We start from the raw sequence: 13,660 nt of genomic DNA on the forward strand, positions 1-13,660 counted from the left end.
GGTAGAGAGGGAATTCTCACTCACAGAAAAGGGTGCTTGTGCTCACTCACAGACCAAAGCACAGGCCAGGAGAGGAGTAAATAAGCACTTCTCCTTTGATCATACCACCGTGCAAGAACTGAAAATTTACAGGTCCCCAGAAGCATCTCTTTAAACAGTTATACAAAACCCCTGAAGTTTGGGGCAGAACACCTTCCATCCTGGAAGCTGAGTCCACCCTTAATAAAGTGTTAAAAAAAATCAAGTAATTGACTGAGAAAATGAGCAATCAGAGGAAAAAACCCTCAGACTATAGAACCTTACTTTGGTGACAAACAAGATCAAAATATACAACCAGAAGAAAAGAACAAAGTCAAAGCTTCTACATCCAAGCTTCAAGAAAAATATGAATTGGTCACAGGGCATGGAAGACCTCAAAAAAAAAAAAAAAGATTCTGAAAATTAAGGAAGAAAAGTAGAGGAAAAAATTGGGAAGAGAAATGAGAGTGATGCAAGATAATCATGAAAAACAAGTCAACAGCTTGCTAAAGGAGACCCAAAAAATAGTGAAGAAAATAACACTTTAGAAAAGAGACTAACCCAAAAAGCAAAATACGTCCAAAAAGCCAATGAGGAGAAGACTGCCTTAAAAAGCAGAATGAGTCAAATAGCAAAGGAGGTCCAAAAGTTCAACGAAGAAAATAATTCCTTAAAAATTAGAATGGAGCAAATGCAAACTTATGACTTGTATTGTTAATGTATTTTTGCTTAATTTGAAGATCTTTCCCAGACATTAATAGGCCCATGTTACCTGCTTAAATAACGTGGAAGCTTAAATCACATATGGTAGGAGGAGCTTGCTGAACAAGAAGGTTGGAGCAGAGAAGTGGAGGTGGATTGTGGAGGAAGCTGGTGGAGGAGAGAGGACACAGACAGGCACAGCTAGTGTTATGAGTGTTTGCCTGTGGGAAGGCTGCATTGGGTGGAGGCATGAGGTGGGGTGGGAGAAGAGTAGGCTTGGGAATGGCATTGTCCCCTGCAGTGCTAATGTGTATTGACTTCTTGGTTACTATATGATGGATTTTGGTTTCTGGTGTTGGGATTTGGCTTTCTGATGTCTGAATAAGTGTTTTTCTTTTGTCTTCTTTAGAAAGTCTGTTATACTTTGTGATTCAGAACTATGCTGGCATTTTCATAGTTGCCTTTGGTGCTATGAATTTTGCCTTGGTGATACATTTGGCATCATGAACAGGATCACTGGATATAAAATCTCTATTTGGATGCAGAAAGATGTTAGAGGAAGTAACAGATATCCTAGGATGGGAGATTTACCTTATGCCTCCCTAGCAAGGGAATAGGCTAAAAACATTGTATCCTGTGAAAACTGGGAAATGAGGTTACAGGAGGGAGAACCTAGAGATCTGGAAAGATGTTTGCAAGGAATACCAATAAAACCAGGGAAAGAACTGGAAGGGGTATGTAGGAAAGAATGGCTTTTATTAATAGGTTATTGTATTAAGTATAAAAGCAGAGACAAGCTACTGAAGGAAAAAATTCAGATGGAAAAAAACTTAGATAGTTTGCATGGGAATTCTCAATGTTCAGCTCTCTTTTAAAAGAGCAAGCAAGCTTTGTACAGACCCAGCCTAGCTGCCATGGTGACAACTGCCAGGAGAGTGTGTGAGAGGAAAATGTAACAAAGTCAGAGGGAGAAAATGAAACAGTTTTAGAGGGAGAGGTTTCTTAGGCAGAAGCACACCCAATTCTAAGGCAAAAACCAGCAAAAGGAAAAAAACAAGAAGAAGCAATGGGGCGGGGGCGGGGGGGGGGGGAGGAGGGCAACAGGAGGTCACAGATGTTTTGAATTAGTTCACCCAAAGGATGGGAGAATTGTCAATATCTTGGATGGTGAGAATCAGTATTGAAGGGGTCAGAGGAGTATCGGTAGAGGGCATGGTTTGTTTTAAACTTATAGGTATTAGAATCCTTTTGTATAGCAAGATTTTAGAGATTACAATATACAAGGAGGTAACAATATGACTGATCTGTTAGCTTTGGGTGCAGAAGGATGCAATAAACAGTATCATACTGACTCTATGTGGCCTAGTGGAGATAGACTGTGGTATGTACTTAGGGATTGTCTGAGAAAGTTAAAGGAGGAGGTAATGAAGACTGCCATAATGATAAAAAACACAGATGCTGATCATGTTCTATGATATCCCCTTTCCCATAGGAATACAATAGTGAAGATGGCTCCTCCTGCATACAAGCACCTAGTGACTCTAATAATTGGGGAAATAGGGTACCCTCTTTCAGAGGTGCTGGAAAAGATTTCATAGTTAAGTGACTTAGGGGATGGGAAAAGATAAATTTCCTCGAGAGAGAAGAATTAAGTAGTCAGCAGATTCAAAGTCAGAATAGACTGACAAGAAAAGAATTGTTTACTGCTCTATTGTGAGCAGGGGTAGATTTTGGAAGCATAGATGGTATTCCCGCTAATGAACTATACAAAATGTACCAAGAAAAGGGTCTTGATACTATCCGGAATAGAGAAGTAGGAACTGACCCTACAAATCCTCTTGAACCCTTGTATCCAAGTTTGTCACACCTTTGGGGAGAATAGGAAATTGGCCAAGCCTCATCTCAGATTAAAGAAATATACAGACAGGAATTACACACCACATATCAATCTGATCACATATTGGAAAAATGGATCAAATCTGTAATTAGGGCATTAATCAATACTGGGGCAGAGGCCTCCCTTACATATGGAAACCCTAATAAGTTTAAATACAGAACTCCTAGCACCAACAGAGGACTAGGAGGGGCTGGAATATCAAACAAGTCAAACTAATGATGAAAGTTGGACAATTACCTAAGAAAGAATATACCATGGTAATTGTACCGACTCCTGAATACATCATTGGAACAGATATATTAAGAAGTATGACTTTAAATTTACCTGAGAGGAGATACCAATTTGCAGTAAGAAAGATAGGAAATAATACAGTTTTAGTGGGTAAAATAAAAATGAACCCAATCACTTTACCTGAACCTTCTGAAGTAATTATTTTAAAGCAGTTATCATGTGCCAGGTGGGCAAGATAAGATTACCAATACTACAAAGGAATATGTTGAGGCAGGAATGTTAATCCCTACAACCACTTGATGAAATAATCCTGTCTGGTCAGTATAAAAGTCAGATGGAACATGGAGGATGATAGTGGATTATAGACAATTGAATAACATGACTCTTCCCTTGTACGCTGCTGTTCCAGATGTTGTTACCTTAATAGAAAGGATCCAGAAATATGATGGGACTTGGTAATCAGTTATTGATTTACCCAATGCTTTCTTTGTTATCCCAATAGGTTCTAAACAATGGGACCAATTTGCTTTCACTTGGCAGGGCCAACAATATACTTTTACATGCTTGCCACAAGAAAATCTGTATAGCTCCACTATTTGTCATAGGATTGTTGCTGAACATTTAGATGAAGTAGAGTTACCTGGCATATAGGTTACTGATAGATGATGATACTATGATAGAGAGAAAAAATGTAAAAGAAGTGGAGAAGACTTTGGCCTTTTAATTGAGCATATGAAAAGCAAAGGAAGGAAAATTAACCTTGCAAAGATTCAAGGGCCAGTTAAAAATGTAAAAATTTTGGGTACACAATGGAATAAGAGGCTGTGAGAGATTCTCCCACAAGTCTGACAAAAGATTCAGGGTTTTCTTATCCCCACCACGAAGAAAGAGGCCCAAAAGTTTATTGGATTATTTGAATATTGGCGACATCACATATTGCACCTAGGACAAATTTTGAAAACTTATATACAATTATTAGGAAAAAAAAATAATTTGATTGGGGACTTGAGCAGAGTAAAGCTTTTGCAGAAGTAAAGGCTGCTATACAATCGGCCATGGATTTATGGCCTATTCAAAGTGGCCTGGTGCAATTACAAGTGACTATACAGGATGAATATGCAAACTGGAGTTTATGGCCAAGACAACAAAGCTGAAATGTACCTTTAGAATTTTGGTCTAGGAACTTGCCTTCATCTGGAGTTCAATACACCGCTTTTGAAAAGCAGTTGTCAGCTGCATATTGGGCTTTGGCTGAGACTGAACAACTGACTTTGGGCCATGAGGTAATATTAAGACCTAGAATCCTGATTATGACCTGGGTAATGAGTACTCCAGCTTCTCACAAAATTGGACATGTGCAAGAGGCTAAAATGGCATATTCAAAACAGATCTAAAACAGGCAAAAATGGAGTGTATGTTTTATATGAATCTATTGCAAATAATGATACTGAGGGAAATGATATACCTCCTGAACCAAAGCAACAGTTCATACAGTCCTTGGTAAAATGGAATGAGGGATATGATGGATCAACTGAAGAACAAGAGACATGCATGGTTTACTGATGGGACAGCAAAATATTTGGGCCAGAAAAGACACTGGAAAGTGGTAGCCTATAACCCATGTACTAGGTAGATTTGGAAAGTACTGGGATAGGTGAAAGTAGTCAGTATGCTGAACTTATGGCAGTACATCAAGCTATCAAAACAAGGAGGGCAGTGTCATATATTCACTGATTCATGGGTGGTAGCTAATGGGTTGGCTACATGAATTTTTCCATGTGGAAAAATCAAAATTGGGAAATTCATGCCAAACAAGTCTAGGGCAAAGAATTAGGAGAAGATATATGGGACCTGTCTTTGGTTACTAATTTGTCAGTTTTTCATGTAGATGCTTATGTGGTCCTCACTATGCCAGAATGTGAGTATAGGGCACATGCTCACCAAGTAGCAAAGACTGCTACCCAACATATTGCCCCTACTCTGACACCATCTTATGACCTGGTACTAGCAAAATGAATCCTTCAAACAGCTGTCCATTTAGGGGCCAAGGCCAAATACCAGGGGGCACAAGACTGAGATATTAGTATCTCTCATTCATTGTTAAAAGTAGCAGAGGAATGTTATATTTGTCAACTGGAAAAGGAACAAACTGTTCCTCAGGTAGTAACTGGAGAGATAGCAAGGGTTAAAGTACCAGCCCAAATCTGGCACACAGATTATATTGGACCCTTATGCCAAGATAAAGAATGCAAATTTATACGTATCTGTGTTGACACCTATTCAGGTATACTAGTGGCTTCTCCCTGTAAGAATGTGACCCAAAAAAATATCTGTAAAACTCTAGATATCATAAGTTTATATTATAGAACCCCAATGCAGATTCAGAGTGACAATGGGTCATATTTCAAAGGTAATGAAATGAAGAGATATTGTGTATTAAACAATATAGAATGGCTATATCATATTCCATATTATCCACAAGCATCTAGGTTAATTGAAAAAATGAATGGATTATTGAAAGAAAAGTTAAGTAAGTTATGTTCTAATAATTCTTATCAACATTGGAAAGATAATTTGTTCACTGCTTTATGTAATTTGAAAAATACACCTTTGAGAGGAAGTATACCTCTAGCCAGAATGATGACCTCAAATCTACAAATTAGAAAACAAAACACATAAGATCCCAAATATTGGGTATTGGAGTATGAGACCAGGTGTTCCAGCACTGTATCCAGGGACACCTGGGTCAGCAGGATTGATTTACATTGTTTAGAGAACTTTTGGTTGGATGGGAAAGAAATAAGAAAAATCTCTACTGGAATATGTATGAGAATCTGTAAAAATCATTTTGGATGGATATTACCTAAATTAGGTTTAGCATCTTGAGGAATACATGTATTGGCTGAAGTGATAGATTCTAATTATCAGGGAGAATTTATTGTGACATTCCAAAATTTAGGTGAAGAACCCATACAGTTTTGTAAATATGATAGAATAGTTCAAGTGATTATTATTCCTTGTGAAACAATACCCCTTGTGGAAACTGACCCTCCTTCTGAAATAACTAGCAGAGGAACTGAAGGGTTGGGTTTTACTAATGGAATAAAATTAGGAGCTAAAGTATGGGTAAAATGGGAGCCAGACAATGTTCCAAAGGCTGTGGAAATCATGGCACACAGGAAAGATAATATCATAACTGTTGTTTATTCAGGAGAAGATGATTAGCAAATTGTACTCTTAACTCATATATTCTATTATGAATGAGGCTATGATAGTGGGTTCATGGACTTCAGAAGCATAGCTAACCCTATATCTACCCTTCTGCTTATTGTCTTCTTGTTTCGTTTTGGCTTTTTGTCTGTTAAACATGTTTGCTAGATTTGTCTCTTCCAGGCATAGTACCTTCCACCTGCAGATGCCAGGTCACTTAAGCTGGATGTCATGCCCTGTCCATGACTGTGATGTGTCACCCCTTGACTTGGTGTCGACCAAGTTCCAGATGCCAGATAAAGAACTGACCTCTCAAATGGAATCTCTTGGGGGCAGGGACAGCTCTACATCCAAATTCAGTAGGAAGTAGCTATGGAAGAAGAGACCTTTGCATCTTACCCCAAGATTTTGGGTCCCCTTCATTCAAGAGGGGAATGATGGGGTATGTGTGCTCAAGTCCCACCCTAAGATATTGTTTTATGTGCTTATTTTGTGTGATCCCTGTTAATTTGTTGTAAAGTTCTGTTGACATCAGTTGCCCCATTATACAGGTCAACTATGTAATGGATAAGAAAGATCTTGGGGCCAAATATATTGTTAATGTATTTTTGCTTAATTTGAAGATCTTTTCCACCCAATAAAAGGCCCATCTGACCTACTTAAATCACAGGGAAGCCTAAGTCACATATTGTGGGAGAATCTTGCTGAATGGGTGGAACAGGAAGGGTGGAACACTGCTAGGAGGAAGCTGATGAGAGCAGTTAGGTCAGAGAAGAGAGGACACAGGCAGGCACAGCTAGTGTTGTGAATGTTTGCTTGTGGCAAGGCCCTGGCAGGGGGCAAGGAGGTGGATGGAAACTTGGGAATGGCATTGTCCCCTGCATTTCTAATGTCTGCTGACTTTTTGGTTACTATGATACATTTTGGGTTGGTACTGGGATTTAGTTTTCTGGTGTCTGAATAAATGTTTTTCTTTTGCCTTCTCTGTGAATAGTCTGTTATATTTTGTGATTCAGAACTACATCGGTGATACATGACTCTATGAGAAATCAAGAAATCATAAAATTAAAATATATTCAATTCAAATATATTCAATATATTAATAATAAAAAAGTATTAAAATGTAGAAGGCAATGTGAAATATCTCACTGGAAAAACAGCTGACCTGGAAAATAGGTCCAGGAGAGATAATTTGAAAATTATAGGACTACCTAAAAGTCACAATCATAAAAAGAGCTTAGACATCATCTTTTAAGAGGGCATTATAGAAATGGAAAGAATCCACTCATCACCTCCTGAAAGAGATTCCCAAATGAAAACTGCCAGGAATATTCTAGCCAAATTCTAGAGTTCCCAGGTCAAAGAGAATATATTGCATACAGCCAGAAAGAAACAATTCAAGTATGGTACAGCCAGAGTCAGGATAACACAAGATTTAGCTGTGCCTACATGAAAGGACTGGAGGGCTTGGAAAATGATATTCTAGAGAGCAAAGCAGCTAGGATTCCAACCAAGAATCACCTATCCAGCAAAATGGAGTATAAGAATTCAGAGGAAAAACATGGACATTCGATGAAATAGAGGACTTTCAAGCATTCTTGATGAAAAGACCAGAGCTGAGTAGAAAATTCAACTTTTAAATACAAGAATCAAGGGAAGCATGAAAAGGTAAACAGGAAAGAGAAATCATAAGGGACTTACTAAAGTTGAATTGTTCACATTCCTACATGGAAATTTGTATGTATGTATGTGTGTATATATATATATATATATATATATATATATATATATATATATATATATATATATATATATATATATATATATATACACATACACAGAAGACACAGGGAAAGTTGAATATGAAGGTATGCTGTCTAAAAAATATACATACACAGAAGACACAGGGAAAGTTGAATATGAAGGTATGATGTCTAAAAAATAAAATTAAAGGGTGAGAGGAGGAGAAATGGAGAAGCAGATTGGGGTAAATTATCTCACACAAAAGAGGCAAGAAAAAGCTTTTTACAAGGGATGGGAAGAGGATGAGGTGAGAGGGAATGAGTGAATCTGATTCTCTTCAGATTTAGCTTAAGGAGGGAATAACATAGACAACTGGTTATAAAAAGTTATCTTACCCTACAGGAAAGTAGGGGGAAAAGGGATAAAGGTAACGGGATGATACAAGGGAAGGCTGATTGGGGAAGGGGTTAATCAGAAGCAAACACTTTTGAGAAGGGACAGGGTTCAAAGGAGAGAATAGAATACATGGGGGGCAGGATAGGATAGAGCGAAATATAGTTAGTCTTTCACAACATGACTATTATGGAAGAGTTTTGCATGACTACACATGCATAACCTATATCAAATTATTTGAGGGTAGGTGGGGAGGGAAGAAGGGAGAGAATTTGGAACTCAACGTTTTTAAAACAAACATTAAAAATTGTTTTCACATGCAACTGGGAAATAAGATATACAGGCAATGGGGTATAGAAATCTATCTTGCCCTACAGGAAAACAGGGGTTGGAGGGGGTGATAGAAGGGAGGGAAGATTGGGGGAAAGGGTAATCAGAATGTATGCTGTCTTGGGGTAGGGGAAAGAGAGATGGGGAGAAAATATGGAACTCAAAAAATTAGTAAAAAGATTTAAAAAATAAAAATAAAATAAAGAAAAAGAAATTACTGGTAATTTTGGAGAGAGATGTTTCAATTGAATGATGAGATCAGAAGCCAGTCAGATTGGCAAGATCTGAGAAGTGAGAGGAGAAAAAGTGAGGCAGTGACTGTTTTTCTAGGTGTTTGACTGAGAAAGATAGCAGAAATATAAAGGAATAGCTTAAAGGGATGGGGGAGTCTTGTGAGGGTTTTTTAATGAGGAAGACTTAGGCACATTTGAAAATAGTAGGGAAGGAATGAAGGGATAGGGAGAGGTTGAAGATGAGAGAGAGGGGATGTTTAAAACTGCAATATGTTATGGAGGAAAGCAGGGGATAGGATCAAGGCCATATGTAGAGAGGTTGGTTTGACAAGGAGAAGGGACATTTCATTGTCAGAGATCGGCAAAAATGGAGGAGAAAGTAGGAATGATGTCAAGGGATTTTGAGATAGTGAGAAGAGGAAGGGAGATTTCAGTTGGTATCTTCAATTTTCTCAATCAAGAGGTGGTCTTTTGCTGAGAGAGAAGGGTGACAGGACTTAGCAAGTGAATGGCTATGTGGGGTGAGGGATTGGGAGGAATAAGATGACTCTAAGCTTATGAGGTAGGTGTCTGAAAAAGATAAAAAGTATGTTAAAAGAAGGTGAATTTTCAGGAAGAGGAAATGTGAAAATGATGAATGAAAAAATGTGAAAGATAATGACTTCAATTTTGGATAAGTTGAGTTTGAAATCTCATAGATGATTCAAGTGGATATAACCAACAGAACTGGAAATATTGGAGTGAAGTTGTGAGTAGAAATTGGAGGAGAGACAGGGACTTTGGATTTGAGGGCATATAGATGATAATTGAAGTCATAAGATGACCAAAAAAGAGATGAAAAGGAGAAAAAAAAAGTGGGTTGAGGATAGAATATTGTCATATGAAAATATAAATGAACAAAATAGAAATGTTATTCTACTGGTACTATGGGTCATGATTTTATAGCAACATATAAGTTAAGATATATGTACTGAACTATATATATATACATATATATGGGGACATAATTATACACATAGTATAAGATTTTATTTGATAAATGAATAATTGAAGAATTTGTTTTTCTATTATACTGATCTTTATTTCTTGCACTTTACAATCCTAGAAATTAATAACATAGGTGCATGACTCTATACCAATATATGTTAAGATATATGTATTAAACTATATACATATATATATATATATATATATATATATATATATATATATATATATATGGGGGACATAATTTTACTCATAGTATAAGATTTTATTTGATAAATGAATAATTGAAGAATTTATTTTTCTAATACACACATCTTTATTTCTTGCACTCTACTATCCTAGAAGTTAAACTATGCAGCCTATAAGGAATCACTTTTTATTATTTTGTCACATAATTTAATAAAAGATTAAAAACTGTGCACATTCAAATCATGTGTTTTTATTTATATATTTCAAAGTTGAACAGTAAGCTCCATGAGAAAAGTTGTTTAATTTCAATTTTACCTCTGTCAGCCCAATCATCTATATATATGTGTATAAATATACATACATATAATATATTTATATGTATAGTAAATAGGTGCTTAATATATGTTTGATGAATGAATGAACACAAATATGAAGCCTAGCATCACTGTACTTTACATTCAAGGATTTTCTTTTTTCATGTTGAATTTACAGGAGTAATATTCAACGTGACATGTTCATTTCTCTTTCTATTTGGATAAAAAGATTAAATCCTGGGTTTAAAAAATGGTTTCTAATGGATGTCTCCCCACATTAGTGTACTCAGTTGATGAGGGGAACGTTTATAATTGCCAACTTACTATACAGTCTCTAACCTTATTTGTAAAACTTCTTAAAACCAACAAATCAATAAATGTTTACTGAACACCTACTACATTTAAGACATTGCACAAGGGTGTGGTAAAATATAAAAAAAGGAGTTATTTATTTTTGATAAATCTTATTGCCCCTCTTTTAGTTACTCTACTGGTAAAACAATAAGGACCATGGGACCAATTTAGATGAAATACAGGATTACTTAAGTTGAAATTAATTGAAATTTAGGAAAGTAAGACATCTTGTTTCTACCTTAAAGGCTTCAGTCTGCCTGTGAGGAATTATTCTTTTATGATATCTAAAAATCACACCCCCCAAAATCCCAATTTGGGTAGTTTTTTTAAGATAAAGTTCAGAAACACATTTTACTAGGAGAAACAATTCAATCCAGTCAACTTAGAAGTAAGCTCATATCTAAATCTAATTTCTTTTAGTCATGTTTAAACCAGACTAAAAATATATAAGCCTGAAGGCAAGGAAGGGAAATTAGTCCCTTAAAAAGATTTTTCTTCATAAACCATCATGCTGACAAATTAAATGACAGTAACCTCTCAGAACAGCTGACAACACTGCAGGAACCCTGTTAACATGCACATTAGGGTAGACTGATTGGTTTAATTGGCAGTTGCGCTAAAAACCTGCAGAGGAATTGATGCTGAGTGAATCATTTCTTTCAGCAGTTTGAATGCAACAATGCAACTACAGGCTCTTAATGTCTGTTCTATTTATTTCTGAAACCAATGCGACGCTGATTACTTTGATTATATTTCCTTTAGTTATGTGCTTTTGCTGCAAGTCATGGTTTTGAAAGGCCCAACTTTTAAAGATTTCTTACCTTATTTTCCCATATCTCAAATTGAGAGGTACTGGAACTTGATATTGTAGTAAGGAATAAATCTGGAAAAGAAAAGTTATAATTGCAAACTTTGATAGCCAATATGATATGCCCATTCAACAACAGAGAAAATAACTTTTATGGTCATCATAGACATGAATGGATGAATTGAAAAAAAATCTTAACAGGTTTAGCTTTATGGCAGACTTCAGAAGTAAATCCAGTCTTATTTTTTCATTTAAAAAGGACCAATATTATATATAGACATACCATAGTAGTCACTAAATTTTCCTTTCGTGTAACATTTGACAGTTTCAGTTTTAAACTATTACTTATAAAAAATAAAATATGAAAATGTCATACTAATGTTCAAGGCAGATAAAATCTTAATATTTTGAGATATCTTTCTTGTCTCATTACAAGAAGCAATTATGGGAAAATCCTAAATACAAGATAATAACACAAAAAAACCAGCAGGGAAGTAGCACAATGTCATGGAAACAACTCTGATCTTCATGTTAGGAGACCCAAATTCAAGTCCTGGCTTACTAGTTGAATGCACAAAGTAGATCAGTCCCCTCATCTGCAAAGGATGATAATAATGTTTGCCCTCACAGGGCTGCTGATAGGGTAGAAGATAAATATGAATAATTGCTATTACTTTCAGGTTTACCAAATGCTTTTAAAGTTGCTGCTTGGGGGGTGGGGAGAGGAAGAAGGGGTAATAAGAGTGAGAACAGTAGAGAAAAGAGTGAGAGGAAGAGAAGGAAAGAGGGGTTGGATGGAGACAGGGAAAGAGAGAGAGGGGCAGAGGGGTGGGAGAGAGAGACAGAGAGACAGTCATATACACAGAGACAGTGTGTGTGTATATGTGTGTGTGTGTGTGTGACTGTGTATAACAGAGAGAGAGAAAGAGAAGAGAGAGAGAGAGAGAGAGAGAGAGAGAGAGAGAGAGAGAGAGAGAGAGAGAGAGAGAGAGAGAGAGAGAGAGAAGACTTCAATACAATTTAAAGTTCAATCTAGGGCTATTTGTCTAGAAGTTCTATCCTGCTCTTCCCTCAAAATATGGTTCACAAATTTAGAGCAAACACTCTCAAAATACAAAGAAAATAAGATTATTTTTATCTGGAGACAGAATACAATATAAAAGTACAGATTGCAAATAAACAAGATTTAAGGATAAGTAATGCCATTTTGCTAGGCAGCAAGGAGGCAGGGAAGAGGAAATATGTGTAGAGGGACAAATAAGAAAAATGAAGTTTAGATACAGGTGACTAGCTCAGAACCAAACACTTTACTTAGTGTCAGGTGTCATTTAAATTCAGATATTTCCTAATTCTAGCATTCTTTCCACTACACCATGTGGCCTCTGAGTGGAAGCAACAGTTTCAAGCTTCCTCCTCCACTAAGTTAACATAGGATATTTCATATTATCAAACACAGCACAACTGTAAAAACTTTTCATTAATAAGAGCAAACTTAAGATTTTTATGTTAGAGATTCCTCTTCTGTATAGTCAGATTAGCTACTGTGGTTGAAGATAGACATGTAAACAGTGAAAACTTCTGACTTAATCTAAGTTAATTTTTTTGTTATTGCAGTTTCTAACTGATAAAAATAAAAATTATTGTTTCCAATATATTTCTAGTGATTTTCAAGCATTAAATAACATACATTTGAAAAGCCTAGATAATGCTTAAAATATATTCCATTACTTTTAGTTTCTCTTTCACATACTTCTAGTATAATTTATTTTAAATATTTTTCATCCCCTGAGGGTTTTCTTTCACTTCTATACTGTAACCAGTCTAGCTTATACAGCTTTGTACCTTACAAGTTGTCAAAAGAGTATGAATAGGAAATGGACCCATGATGATACTGGTTTAAAGAACTCCTGCATAAAAAAAAATACCACCTGACACTCAGTTAGCATTGAATCTGAAGTTACACATGATGTGAGATATGGACTAAAAAAATTAAAAAAAGATTTTGTTAGATGACCTTTTAAAATTTTGAGTCAGAAAGTTTTTTCCTTTTGGATAGCAACAATTACAGCAAATTTGTTTTACAGAAAACCCCCCCAGAACTTTATAATATTACTTTAAAAAACAAGAGGAAAGTTGACAGTCAAATTAGACATTCTGTTATGGTCCAGGACAGCTGAACTCCAAAGCCATTCTGATAGCTTCATTTACCATAATGTCAGCATAAAGACAATATAATGGCATTTTTACTGAG

The 13,660-nt window shown here is 36.1% G+C and overlaps 1 protein-coding gene across 1 annotated transcript in view; it reads right to left on the reverse strand.

The window, feature by feature from the left end:
* The window catches only part of ITFG1 (integrin alpha FG-GAP repeat containing 1), a 281,571-nt gene that overhangs the window by 167,523 nt on the left and 100,388 nt on the right, over positions 1-13,660 (reverse strand). Inside the window, exon 7 of the mRNA XM_072632138.1 lies at positions 11,423-11,484. Coding sequence (XP_072488239.1) covers positions 11,423-11,484 — 62 coding nt within the window. The remainder of the gene's footprint in view (positions 1-11,422; positions 11,485-13,660) is intronic.

The sequence above is a fragment of the Notamacropus eugenii genome, chromosome 1 (assembly GCF_028372415.1).
Source record: "Notamacropus eugenii isolate mMacEug1 chromosome 1, mMacEug1.pri_v2, whole genome shotgun sequence".
Taxonomy (NCBI): Eukaryota; Metazoa; Chordata; class Mammalia; order Diprotodontia; family Macropodidae; genus Notamacropus; species Notamacropus eugenii.